The sequence below is a fragment of the Mirounga angustirostris genome, unplaced genomic scaffold (assembly GCF_029215605.1).
Source record: "Mirounga angustirostris isolate CCGP_5_RB_7025 unplaced genomic scaffold, mMirAng1.0.hap1 SCAF_5, whole genome shotgun sequence".
NCBI lineage: Eukaryota > Metazoa > Chordata > Mammalia > Carnivora > Phocidae > Mirounga > Mirounga angustirostris.
This window is the reverse complement of record NW_026991713.1, coordinates 179506284-179518623: the sequence shown is the minus strand read 5'-3', so window position 1 is coordinate 179518623 and position 12340 is coordinate 179506284. Positions and strand designations below refer to the sequence as shown.

At 48.0% G+C, this 12340-nt stretch overlaps 1 protein-coding gene across 18 annotated transcripts in view; it reads right to left on the bottom strand.

Annotated features, from left to right (window-relative positions):
* Window positions 1-12340, bottom strand: part of CUNH7orf50 (chromosome unknown C7orf50 homolog) — a 152363-nt gene that overhangs the window by 115974 nt on the left and 24049 nt on the right. For 17 of the 18 annotated variants that reach the window (XM_064593459.1, XM_054507746.2, XM_064593463.1 and 14 more), the window contains one exon: window positions 3534-3663. In XM_064593459.1, the coding sequence (XP_064449529.1) occupies window positions 3534-3663 (130 nt within the window). Of the gene's footprint in view, window positions 1-741; window positions 973-3533; window positions 3664-12340 lie in introns of those variants that run through there. The other variant, XM_064593469.1, reaches the window with a different exon arrangement.

Genomic DNA, 12340 nt, shown 5'->3' with positions numbered 1-12340 from the left:
CTCCTGCCCTTGCCTCTACCAACTGATAATGGGGCCACAGCCCCTCTGAATACACCTGCTGTCTAAGATTTAATCTTCGCAACCCTCTCAGTGGAAGAGGTCCAGCAACGTGGAAGGTCTGACTGTGCAGCCCCTAAGCCCAGGCTCACAGGAGGGTTTCAAGAAGCCATGAAATGGGTGGAGACTCTCTGGTCCAGGGCATCATCCTTGGAAGAGGACAGGCCTGTGGACCCCATCCCTGACTTCCTGGGCGACCATCCAGCAGGAAGGCGGGAGAGGGTAGAGCACAGGTGGTAGGTCCTTAGTAAGGCCTGCGGCCGGCTAGGCAGAACCAGTTCCCAAGGCGCTGAGGAAGGCATCAAGAGGGCTCTGCCCCGTCCCCGGACATCACAAACACCCTCTCCAAGATTCAGACCCGTAAGGGCCTTGGCAGGTTAATGGGCTAGTGAGCCTTGCAAACGAAGGAGTGAAGAGGAACACGAGGTTCGGAGTGTCCAGAGCTGCAGAGACGGCTTTCTATGTTCCAGAGGGCATGAAAGTCAAACAAAGATGAGCCCACTGGGTGTGCCGAGCCCCCCCCCCCCCACCAGTGGGAAGTCTGGCTCCGAGGAGGCTGCCCCCAGGGGCCACAGACGGCGAGCACTGGGGAAACTTCAGCCCTCCTGGCACAGGCCCAGGGCGCTTGTGCTGTGGGAAGTGGCCACACAGGGTCCCACAGGCCTATCCAGACGGACGGTCCCGGGAGGACAACACAGTGGTCCAAGTGGGGACAGGCTTCTCTGTTCTTCATGTGGATTCCGGAGGTTGATCCTGGAGCCAGGGCGGTGGGGGGACAGCACAGTACTTTTCCACGAGCTCCCAGGCTAATAGGATGTGCTCTCCAGGCCCGGTCCACCCGCCCTCCTTAAGATTAGGTGCAGCATTCAATGTTCTCTCTCTAAAAACTGCCTGACATCGCTTTTCCATAATTTCCTACGAGAACCACAGAGTGAAGAGATACTTTTATTAGCGGAGCCCAAGGTGTGTCCTCCCAGAAGAGTCTCCCACTTCCCTGGGAGACTGGCCCCAACAATATAAGAGGGGGTCTTCAGGACACAAGCCCACAAGCACAGCACCTGACTCAGAGACGGACCTAAAATTCCTCCCGGGCCTGGAGACACAAGGGGCAAGCACCAGCCGCCTGCAGGCAGAGAGGCTGCGACCCCTGCTGGCTGGCCCCGGTTTCGCACTCCCTCTCCTCTGCAGGCCACAGTGGGTTTCAAGGCCCGCCTCCTGCTCCTTGGCTGGGCCAGCCTGCCACCAAGCCTCAACACCGGAGGGACAGAAAGGAAGCAGAAGCGCGCGAGCCTCTACCAGGAACCTCCTCCACTATGTCACAAGTCAAACAAAAATCTAGTCATCAAAAGAGAAACCAGCCGCTCCTCTTCTGTTTTCCAAGTTTATTTTAATCAACATGTACTTTAATAACAAAAAGCAATCGCATACTGTTAAAAAAATGACCTGAACTTAACCTTGGATCTCAGGCAGAAATTCTAACCCATGCTGATGCCTACCATAAACCCACACTGTTCTGTGGGTCCTGCCTGTGACCGGCAGCCAGCAAGCAGAGATCATCAAGAAAGGAAAGCTGGAAGTTCCATGACAAAACTTAAAATCACCAGGGTGACAGTATGGGGTCTATTTTATTTTTTAAAGATTTATTTATTTATTTGTGAGACACAGAGAGCAGGCATGTATATGCATGGGGTGGGGGTGGGGGGGCAAAGGGGAGGGAGAGGGACAATCTCAAGCAGACTCTCTACTGAGCGCAAAGCGTGACAGGCGGTTTGATCCCAGGACCCTGAGATCATGACCTGAGCCAAAACCAAGAATCAGATGCTCAAATGACTGAGCCACCCAGGTGCCCCGGTAATGGGGTTTATTTTAAAGAAACTGGAGGAGTCTAGAAGAAGCAGGAAAGTATCCTAGAAATAGCCCAAGAAAATCAGGTGTAATTGCGGCTCTGTAAGAACCAGGGGTGGACTGAACCACCGAATGGGAGCTCAGGGAGCTCCGTATGCCAGCTTCCCTCTGGGATCTGGAAAGCAGGAAGAACAGAACAGTCAGGGCTCAAGAGTTGGCCCGGGGCGGGGAGGGTCACAAGTTTGCTAGGAGCCTCTGCATTCAGAGCAAGATGCAGGTGCCCGTGACGCCAGCCAGCTTTCCCGACCCCAACGCCGGGAAAACCAAGGGACTCCCACACACAGGAGTAGAGCAGCGCTCTGATCAGACGAGCTGCCAGACCTGGTAGGTTCTCTGCCAAGAGCACGCAGGACCAGTCAAGAATCCCGAGAGCCAGCCAGGCTCCCTGCCCACCCCCACACCCCCTGGTCCCCCAGGGCAGCAGCTGAGCATCTCCTCTCACTCCTGGACTCCCGTGGCCACAGGGAGATGAATGAGCTTACACCATCTCTCAAAAGCACAGGGATGCCCACGCGGATGCAGCACCCAAGTGATCTGCACCAACAGTCAACAAACTGGGCGCACACAGCCTGAAGGACGCGGAGACTCGCGCCGGGCATCCTCGTGGCACGGTGGGCTCAGGAGCGCACTCCCGGGGCCCCATGCCACTGGCACTCATCCTGAAACTGCTCTGAGAAAAGGCTCGAACGGCCCGCAGCCAGGGAGTTGACTGGTTGTCAGGTGGGTCCTCCCCTCTCCCTCCCGCTGCACCGTGGTCCTCTCCCTATTTTGTGAGGGAAAAAGTCACTTGTCGGGGCGCCTGGGTTGAGCGTCTGACTCTTGAGCTCGGGTCCTGATCTCAGGGTGAAGCCTGCTTGGATTCTCTCTTTCCCTCTCCCTCTGCCCACTCCCCTGCTCACGTGTGCGTGTGCACTCTCTCTCTCTCTCAAATAAATAAAATAAAATAAATCTTTAAAAATAAGCCTCCTGTCACCCTAAATCTTACCAGGGACACTGCCGAGGGCATAAATGCCTCGGGAGCACTAAACAGAGCTTGAAATATTGGTGTTGCAAAAGTCAACCTCAACTAGCCAGCAACACATCCTTGACCAGGTCAGGTGGTTTCTAACCTTTCTTCAAAAGAACTGAAGAAGGACCTAGTCAAGCTGTCATCTAATGGCAGATCTTTAAAAATAAAATGATAACATGTGCCCCAAATCACATTAACTGTCTCCGAGTTTGAGGAATTAAGAACGCTGTTATGACCAAACCTCCATCCCCATTCACTGACGTGAATGAGGCTGTTCAGGGCTTACAGGCAAGCGTGGGAAATAGGAACAAAACCCACATTCAACCTTGTCCCACTCGAGCAACAGTGATGCTCACCCACAGTGCGTGAACAGGCAAAGCCTGCCATATCACCGCATGATGTATATCTGACCAAATTTTACTTTATGTGCAATAATTTGTCAGAATTTATCATCTCTTACGCCATTTTAATCAACTGCATGCTAGCAATTGTAAAGACAACTCAATAAAGAAGAAAAATGTTAACGCTCAGAACGTGGTGGTAACAGAAAACATGTGCCTACCTCGGGGTGCGCTCGCTTGGTGCCCGACACGGCTCGAGGAGCCAGCTGGATCTCTTTTGTGGATGCCTTCTTCAATTTTTTGTTCTTTTCCTCTGTCATTTCGGTAACTTTTCTCTTCTGTTTTGCCATCCTGCAACAGAGAAGGTCAATTGCTAAATACATGGGGAATAAAAGGTCTCAGGCCATGCAACATTTTTAAACCAAGGGGGAAGAGCACTCTCCCATTATTAAAGAAGTACAAAGGTATTTCAGAAAATAGGGTATATACAAGTTAAAAGAAAGTCAAATCCCCCAGTTCTACTTTCCCATCAGCTGGGGAAGCCGCAGCATCACAGGCCACAGGTGACCATCATGCACCCTGTCACTAGGGCATTCAGTCACCAATGGGTGGAGGGGACCACGATGTGTCTGGGATGGCCTCCTCGGATTGTGGAAGAGGCACCAACTGGGACCACATAAAAGGAATGACACACAATCTGAGAAGTGTTTGACTATGTCTACTTTCTCAAGCACAGTAGTATCTAGAACTCCACGTAAAAGAACAGAGAGAAGCCCGTGAATTCTAAAACACATTTCCTTTGTGGGATTGTGCCACAGGGGAACCAAGAAATGGGTGACGTACCAGAACCTGGAAGCATGTCAAAGAGGACGTAGTGGAGAGCCCTCCACTGAGGCCACTGGCTGCTGCTGGGACCTCTGGGAGGGTTCCTCTGAAGGAGGAAGTCTGAGGGAGGATGTCTAGGGGAAGGGGATATCTGAGGGAGACATCTGTGGAGATGATATCTAAGGGAGGACTTCTCAGGGAGGACATCGCAGGGAGGGTATCTGTGGGAAAGACATCTGAGGGAAGAGGTCAGAGAGGGGACCTCTGAGGAAGGACCTCCAAGGGAAGGCATCTGAGGGAGGAATTCTTAGAGAGGGACATCTGAGGGATGATGTCTGAGGGAGGGACATCTGAGGGAGGAATTCTGAGGGAGGGAGGTCTGAAGGAGGATGCCTAAGGGGGAACATCTGAAGGCGGACATCTAAGGGAGCCATCTGTGGGGAGGGCATCTAAGGGAAGACTTCTGAGGGGGGACATCTGAAGGAGGACACCTAATGGGTGGGGAAGTCTGGGGGGGGGGGCATTTGCGGAATACATGAGGGGAGACCTCCGAGCGGCGAACAGGCTGATTCCTAGAGGGAGACATGGGAACTGAACCGGCTCCTGCTGCTGCAGCGAAGGCCACTGCTGGGTGGCGCTGACCGCAACAGCGAGAGCAAGAAGAAGTGGCACCACCCACTCCCCATCCCACCTCACCCCCACCCACCCCACCTGCTCCAGTCTCCCCATTGCCCTCTTTGGGTGGAGCCCAAAAGGAGCTGAAAACAGAAAAGCACTTTGCAGAGGTCCACAAGCTATGATGTGAGGACCACAATGTGGAGTGCAAAATGTGCTTTTGGAGCTGAGACGATAATTTAATAACCAGCATCTGCAAACATACACATACTGCTTTTCATACGTGTGGTTTTTAGCAGAAACAATCCAATCACACATTAAACAAAGGATTAAATAAATAAATCAGAATAAACCAACAAAATGGAAATGAACTCAATAATTAAAATAAATGAGAATAGTGTTACAGATACAGAATGGAAAATATAGAACTCTATGTGTAATATTACACAATTTCATTTTAAAGAAAATAATACTGGAACATCTGGGTGGCTCAGTCGGTTAAGTGTCTGCCTTTGGCTCAGGTCATGATCTCCGGGGCCTGGGATCGAGTCCCGCATCGGGCTCCCTGCTCGGCAGGAAGGCTGCTTCTCCCTCTCCCTCTCCCTCTGCCTGCCACTCCTCCTGCTTGCGCTCTCTCTCTGACAAATAAATAAATAAAATCTTTAAAAAAAATTTAAAAATATTGAAAAAAACAGTAATAGAGAAAATACATAAAATAAACACACAAACACATATATACACATACTTATGTATACATATATATAAAATGTCTGAAGGATATAAACAAAACCTTTACCTTTATTTATATCTGGGGGTGGGTTACAAGGGACTTTCTATTTATTTACAGCTAGTTTCATTTTGTTTTCAAGGTTTTATACTTGGAAAAAAAAAATGAAGATTATTTTTTAATACCAGTCCTTTAAAACTCTACTTACAAAGGCCTACTAATATCAGCTTTTATTCTAACAAATTATAAAAATGTATTTCATTTTATTTATCCTAAACTCACTCCCAATGGTTTCATCCTCCATATTCCAGATTTTACATATATATATATACACACACACACACACACACATATATGGATAATATGTGTATCTATTGCATACTTATGTCCGTATTTTTTTCAATTTAATTTTAGACATGCTGTTCAAGGCTGTGTATATAGGTAAAGGGACAGAAACCCAATGTCCTCTCCTCTTGACACTAGAATTCATTTTGGACTCTATCAAAAGATAATAAAAATATAACTCACTCAGCAAATATTTTTTGAGAGCCAATTCTGTGCCAGGCACTGTGCTAGATGCTGAACACAGGGCAAACAGCATGGCAATAACAGCCTTGATTTTGTGAAGCTTCCCTTCTAGTGGGAAAGACAGAACTATTTAAGTAAATGAGAGAACACTTATACATGGGGATAAATGCTGTCAAGAAAATACGACAGAAGCAGGTGAGCACAGGTGACAGGCAGGCAGGGAGACACGCACAGTGGCAGGAGGCCTCTGTGGCCAGTGAAGGACAGAGCAGGCAGCATAGGCAGAGCTAGGCAAGCAAAAGCTGGGTGTGTCCTGATGTACCAAGACGTAAATTTCCCCCAAAGCAAAACTGTTTCCACAGGGACAAAAGGGGAAAATTACACCAAGGCATCAGCTGGTGGAATTAAGCATGCACACACCCTCACCCAGCAATCCCACCTCAGGCACGCTCCACCCCTGTGTTTCGTCACTTGCCAGTCACTCTGTCACCACCTGCAGAATGCTGAGCATGTGCTAGGAGCTGCTCTAGGCTGGACCAGGCAGTCTAAAAGACCTATCCACACACAGCTGACATGCTTATGGGGGGACACAAATACAGGATACATCAGAAGATGACAAGTGCTACCCGAAGCCAAACAGAAGTGGGAAAGCATTATGGAAAGGGCAGCTATAATGGGTGATCACAATGTAAAGGGCCTAGAAGCAATGCTGACATGGAAAGCCCAGATTTGGGTTCTAAATACCATTCTCTATTAAAAAAGGGGGGGGGGGGGTTGGGTGGGGGGTGCAGAGCTCCTTAAGATTCCCGGTCTGGACCAAGTAAAGTATAAGGTGAACCTGGGATATCAAGCTGTGCTGAACACCCAGGAAACAGTCAAATGATCATAGGGCCACATCCAAGAGGACACAGCGCCAGCATGGAGGGCTCCCTCTGCCCCATTTGGGGCTGTGATTGATTACAGCATAATGAAAGAGTATTACTGTTGTAGAATCAGAAAAATTCCAAGCTCCACGTTCTTTAATTAAGCCTTATCTAAAAAAAGTATTCAAAGCCAGAGGCTACAAATTTCAATTAGCAGTGTAATAAGAAATCTTGAAATAACAAGAGACTGTTGACACAGGAGCTTTGAAAAGACAAAGGACTCTGTTAGCCAATTACCTTGTTGGAGAAATAAGGAAAGTTTAGCAAATATTTACACACCAGTTACCATAAAAGTTAAGCTAAATCTTTATTCATTCTGTAAGTTATCATTAAAAAGTTTAATCACTAAGTCTATTTGCTAAAAAGAGAGAAAGACTTTTCCATATTACAAAAAGGTTTCTTTTAATAGTTCTAAGAGATGGTGTCTCATGACTTTGAGAAAATCAATGTTTGTTATAGAAAACGACATTTCCTTATATTTATGGTCAGTGATTTTCAACAAGGGCCATTTAATGGGAAAGAACAGCCTTTTTAACGAAAGGTGCTGGGACACCTGGACTTCCACATGCAAAAGAATGAACTGAGAGCCCTACCTCACACCAAACACAGAAATTAACTCAAAATGGATAAAAAACCTAAATATAAGAGCTAAAACATAGGAGTAAATCTTCAAGACCCTGGATTAGGCAATAGTTTCTTAGATGACACCAAAAACATAAGTAGCAAAAGAAAAAAACAGATAAATTTTGGACTCCTCAAAATTAGAAATTTTTGTGCTGCAAATGATGTAAGCAAGAAAGTACAAAGACAATGTCAAGAATTGGAAAAAATACTTGCAAGTCATATAACTTACAAGAGACTTGTGTCCACCATGTATGAAGAATTCTTACAACTCAACAACAACAAAAAATCCCATTTAAAAGTGGACAAAGAATTTGAATACAGATTACCCCAAAGATGACACACAAATGGCCAATGAGGACATGAAAAGATGCTTAACATCATGCATCATTAGGGAAATGTGAATCAAATGACACGCCACTTCACAGTCACTAGGTACCTGGCTAAAATAAAAAAGACAGATCATAAATATTGATGATGTGGAAAACTTGGAACCCTTCTTCACTGCTGGTGGGACATAAAATGGTGCAACCACTTTGTACAACAGCCTGGTGGATCCTCAACAAGTTAAACGTGTTACCATATGACCCAACAACTCCACCACAGAAAATGAACACATCCACATAAAAATTCAAACGCTAATGTTCATAGCGTTAGTCATAACATCCAAAAGGCGAAAACAACCTAAATGTCCACCAACTGATAACGAGATCACAAAATGTGGTATGCCCATGCAAGGGAAACAGTCAAATGATCATATTCATTCGGCCAAAAAGAAAAGGAATGAAGCACTGACTGGATAAATCTTGAAAACATTCTGTTATGTAAGAGAGGCCAGTCACAGGATACTACAGATTGTATAATTTCATTTTTATGAAATTTCCAGAATGAGTAATTACAGAGACAGGAAGGTAGCCTGGTGGTTGCTCAGGCCTGGGGTGGGGGGCAGGGACAGGGAGTGACTGTGAATAGTACAGGGTTTCTTTTGGGAGAAGGAAAATGTTCCGAAATTAGGTTGCGGTGATGGTCACACAACCCTGTGAATACACTGAAACACACAAAGAAAAAAAACCCCTCTAATCGCTCTCAAATTATTTGTAATAAATTAAACAATATGATGGCCCTGTACCAGTTTTCTTTCTTTCTTTTTTTGTCCTCAGCAGTAACCCTATTTCAGAGAAGCTATGGGGGGGCGTGAGCATGTCTAAGCATCTGGCATGTCCAGAGCCAACAAACGCTCCTCAGCGTCCTCAGGTGCTGCTTGAAAAACACACAAGCAAGCGGAGGGAGGAATCCATCTGCTGAGAAGGGTGCTGAAGAAACGAGCGTCAGTGGGGCCCCTGGAGGTCGGCAGTGGTTAAGCGGCCTGGCCGCCACTACCTCAGAAGGCTCAAGACCCGTCCTTTATGTGTTTCTTTTTCCTCACAGGTTTTTCTGCAAAACATCTAGTTGCTCATAAAGCTACGCCAGCATAAGCTTTCCCTGTATTTGGTGGCCGGGAGGAAGGTCATGTGGAGGGGGCAGGGGTGTTAGGAAAACTAATCATAACACCAGTGGCCGTGAAAATTCACATTTACCCAGCGCTTACCATGTGCCAGGCCCTGTTCTAAGTGCCGTACACGTATGAACTCAGTTCCTCCTGTGGCCAGTGAGGGTGGCACACGGGTGAGGAAACCGGGGCACACCTACCAGGGGGCAGACCTCTGAAGTTTGAAAGCGATCCCAGTTTGAAAAGCTGAAAGATGACAGGGCTTGCCTCCCAGGAGCAGCCCAGGGGCAGCTGACCACTGCTGTTCTTTTCCATGTCCCAGTACCTGGAGGTTTGTAGCTGTATGCATGTATTACTTAGCTAACTGGATAGGTTAAAAATTTCTTTTACATAAACGATTTTTTTTAAAAGATTTTATTTATTTATTTGAGAGAGAGAGCGAGAGAATGAGAGAGAGCACAAGGGGAGAAGGGTCAGAGGGAGAAGCAGACTCCCCGCCGAGCAGGGAGCCCGATGCGGGACTCGATCCCGGGACTCCACGATCATGACCTGAGCCGAAGGCAGTCGCTTAACCGACTGAGCCACCCAGGCGCCCCATAAACGATTTTTAAAATTCTATTATTCAGGATTAGCCAGAGAATGACGAAAAGGCCGTTATCATGCCTACTGACAGGAGAATAAATTGGCACAGTCTCTTTAAAAGGTAATCTGGTAACATTTATCAAGTGCTTTGGCCTGTAATTCCACTTCTAGAACTTATCCTGATGAAATAATCATGGACTGAGATTCAAATATAAGGATGACAATGGCACTGTACAAGGGATGATAACGCCTCTTCAATTAAAAAGTTGAAAACCCCATAAATTTCCAACAACAGCTGACTGGGAAAATGAATGACTCGTTCGCGCACAGGAAGACGCCTGCCCGAGAGCACACCACGCGCTCAGTCATGTGAGTAAACGCTCAGAGCACAACGTAAAGGGAAAAGATGGGGCGTAAACCTACGGATGTACAATGTGACCCTCATTTTGTAAGAAAAATGATACACAAATAAGTATGAAGCAAAAAACTAGAAGGAAATACATTAAAATACTAACATTTTAGGGAGTTAGAATTACAAGTATGGTTTTCCCCCCTTCTACTTTTCTGTAATTTCTACAACAAAAGCAGAAACACAACACTTTATTTTAAGGTACCAGCTCTAAGTGTTCAGCGGAGCAAATAATTACTTCTACCAGCAGGAAGCTGAGGACCCACATCAGACACACAGAGACCAGCTAACCGTCTGGGCTTGGCGACAGTCACTGGTCAGGACGTGTCAGCACCAACGGGCTGAGGCTGCCGGGTCTCCAGGGCTGAAAAGAAACCCCACAGGAGCTTAAAAAAATAAATCAGCCTATAGGAAAAAAGTCTTCTTAAATCTAAAATTCCCACCCGTAGCCCCCAATGCGCCCCCTCACCCAGAGCATGACCCCTCTGATGCGTCCCATCAGGCTGCAGGGAAGGGCCCCTGGAGGAGGGTGTGTGCCCTCACAATCCACAACCCTCGAGGAAATCCGTCCAAGGAGTCCAGGAGCGGAATCCCAGCTCCTGTGCCAGGACCGGGACTCTGTTCCTGTTCATTTTGATCCAGACTGGTCTGCGTTCTGACTTGCCCACTTAGAATGGCCTCCAGACTTTGCTCTCCAGGGTACCTTACCCTCCCCTCACCCTCCTCCAAATGCCAAACTCAAAGCCCAGTTACTACAAAAGCTCCAAATTTCTTACTCACCGAGCCCACCTACCCTCTTTGCAGCTCACCCTGCTCAGCCCCCCGGGGTCCAATAATCCTTCAGCCTCACCAGTGGCCCCACACTTCCCCACCCCAGCCACTCGCCTGGAAGAGCCTCTCCTCTCAAATCTCCAAGGTCTTCTCCCTTCTCTCACAGAACCTTACTTCCTGGTCACAGAGGAAATCAAAGCAACTGGAAGGGAACTTCCACGAGCTCCCACATTTACCCCCCACCCTTCTCTCCTGTTGGGATGCAATCCTGCCATTTTCCAACAGAGGCCAAACTCTCCACTCCGGCGCTGGGTTCCATGCCCCGCCTATGCAGGGACATCCCTGAGCAATTCCCCTCCTGCACTGTTCCAGCTTCCCTTCTACTCAATCAACTAAGATTTCCCACATCGTAAAAACTCTCTTGATCTCACATGCTCCTAGCCCATTTCTGCTTCCTCCTGCCAAGATCCTCAAAAGCCACCTACCCGCACTGCCTGTAACCCCTTCCCTCCTGTTCCCTCTCACACCCCTCCCACCAGGCTTCTGCCACTCTAGCACAACTGTTCTCAAGATCACCAAGGACACCATAAGGACAAAGACTCTCTCTGTGACCAAACTGTAGCCAGGCTCCTCTCTCCACCGGTCCTCAACCTTGGCCCACAAAGACTTGAACAAAACACTAATACAGTTTCTAACAGCTCAAGGCCCCATCCCTACGATGACCCCAGTGCCCTTAAAAGTGCCTGCCTGAGAAAAGTCAAGGCTGCCAAAAGAACCCAGCCAACACCCGAAGATGGGGCCCCACTGGATGACCCTGTGGAAGGGTAGGCGCCTACCTTTGATAAGTGCCAGTTAGGAAACCCAGATGGGTTTCACATGGACCGCCACCCCCACCCCAGCTTTTGTAGTTTTTCACTTCCTAAGTCTACTGAGTGCCGCTCCCCCTTCCCATCCCTAGTCCCTCAGTCACCTCTGGACAAATCCAAGGTCAGCTGAGTTCACACAGCTCTTATCCCTACTGCAACAGTTATTCCTGATTAAAATCCAGCCTTATAGGGGCACCTGGGTGGCTCAGTCGTTGAGCGTCTGCCTTCGGCTCAGGTCATGATCCCAGGGTCCTGGGATCGAGCCCCACATCGGGCTCCCTGCTCCGTGGGAAGCCTGCTTCTCCCTCTCCCACTCCCCCTGCTTGTGTTCCCTCTCTCGCTGTGTCTCTCTCTGTCAAAATAAAAAAATAAAATCTTTAAAAAAAAATTAAAATTAGGGGCACCTGGGTGGCTCAGTCGTTAAGCGTCTGCCTTCAGCTCAGGTCGTGATCCCAGGGTCCTGGGATCGAGCCCCGAATCGGGCTCCCTGCTCGGCGGGAAGCCTGCTTCTCCCTCTCCCCCTCCCCCTGCTTGTGTCCCCTCTCTCCTATTCTCTCTGCCAAATAAATAAAATCTTTAAAAAAAAAAAAAAAAACCCAGCCTCACCCCTTTAACTACAGTCCCGCTTGCTCCTCACAGACACGAAAGCCCACGGCAGATTCTCAGTACTCA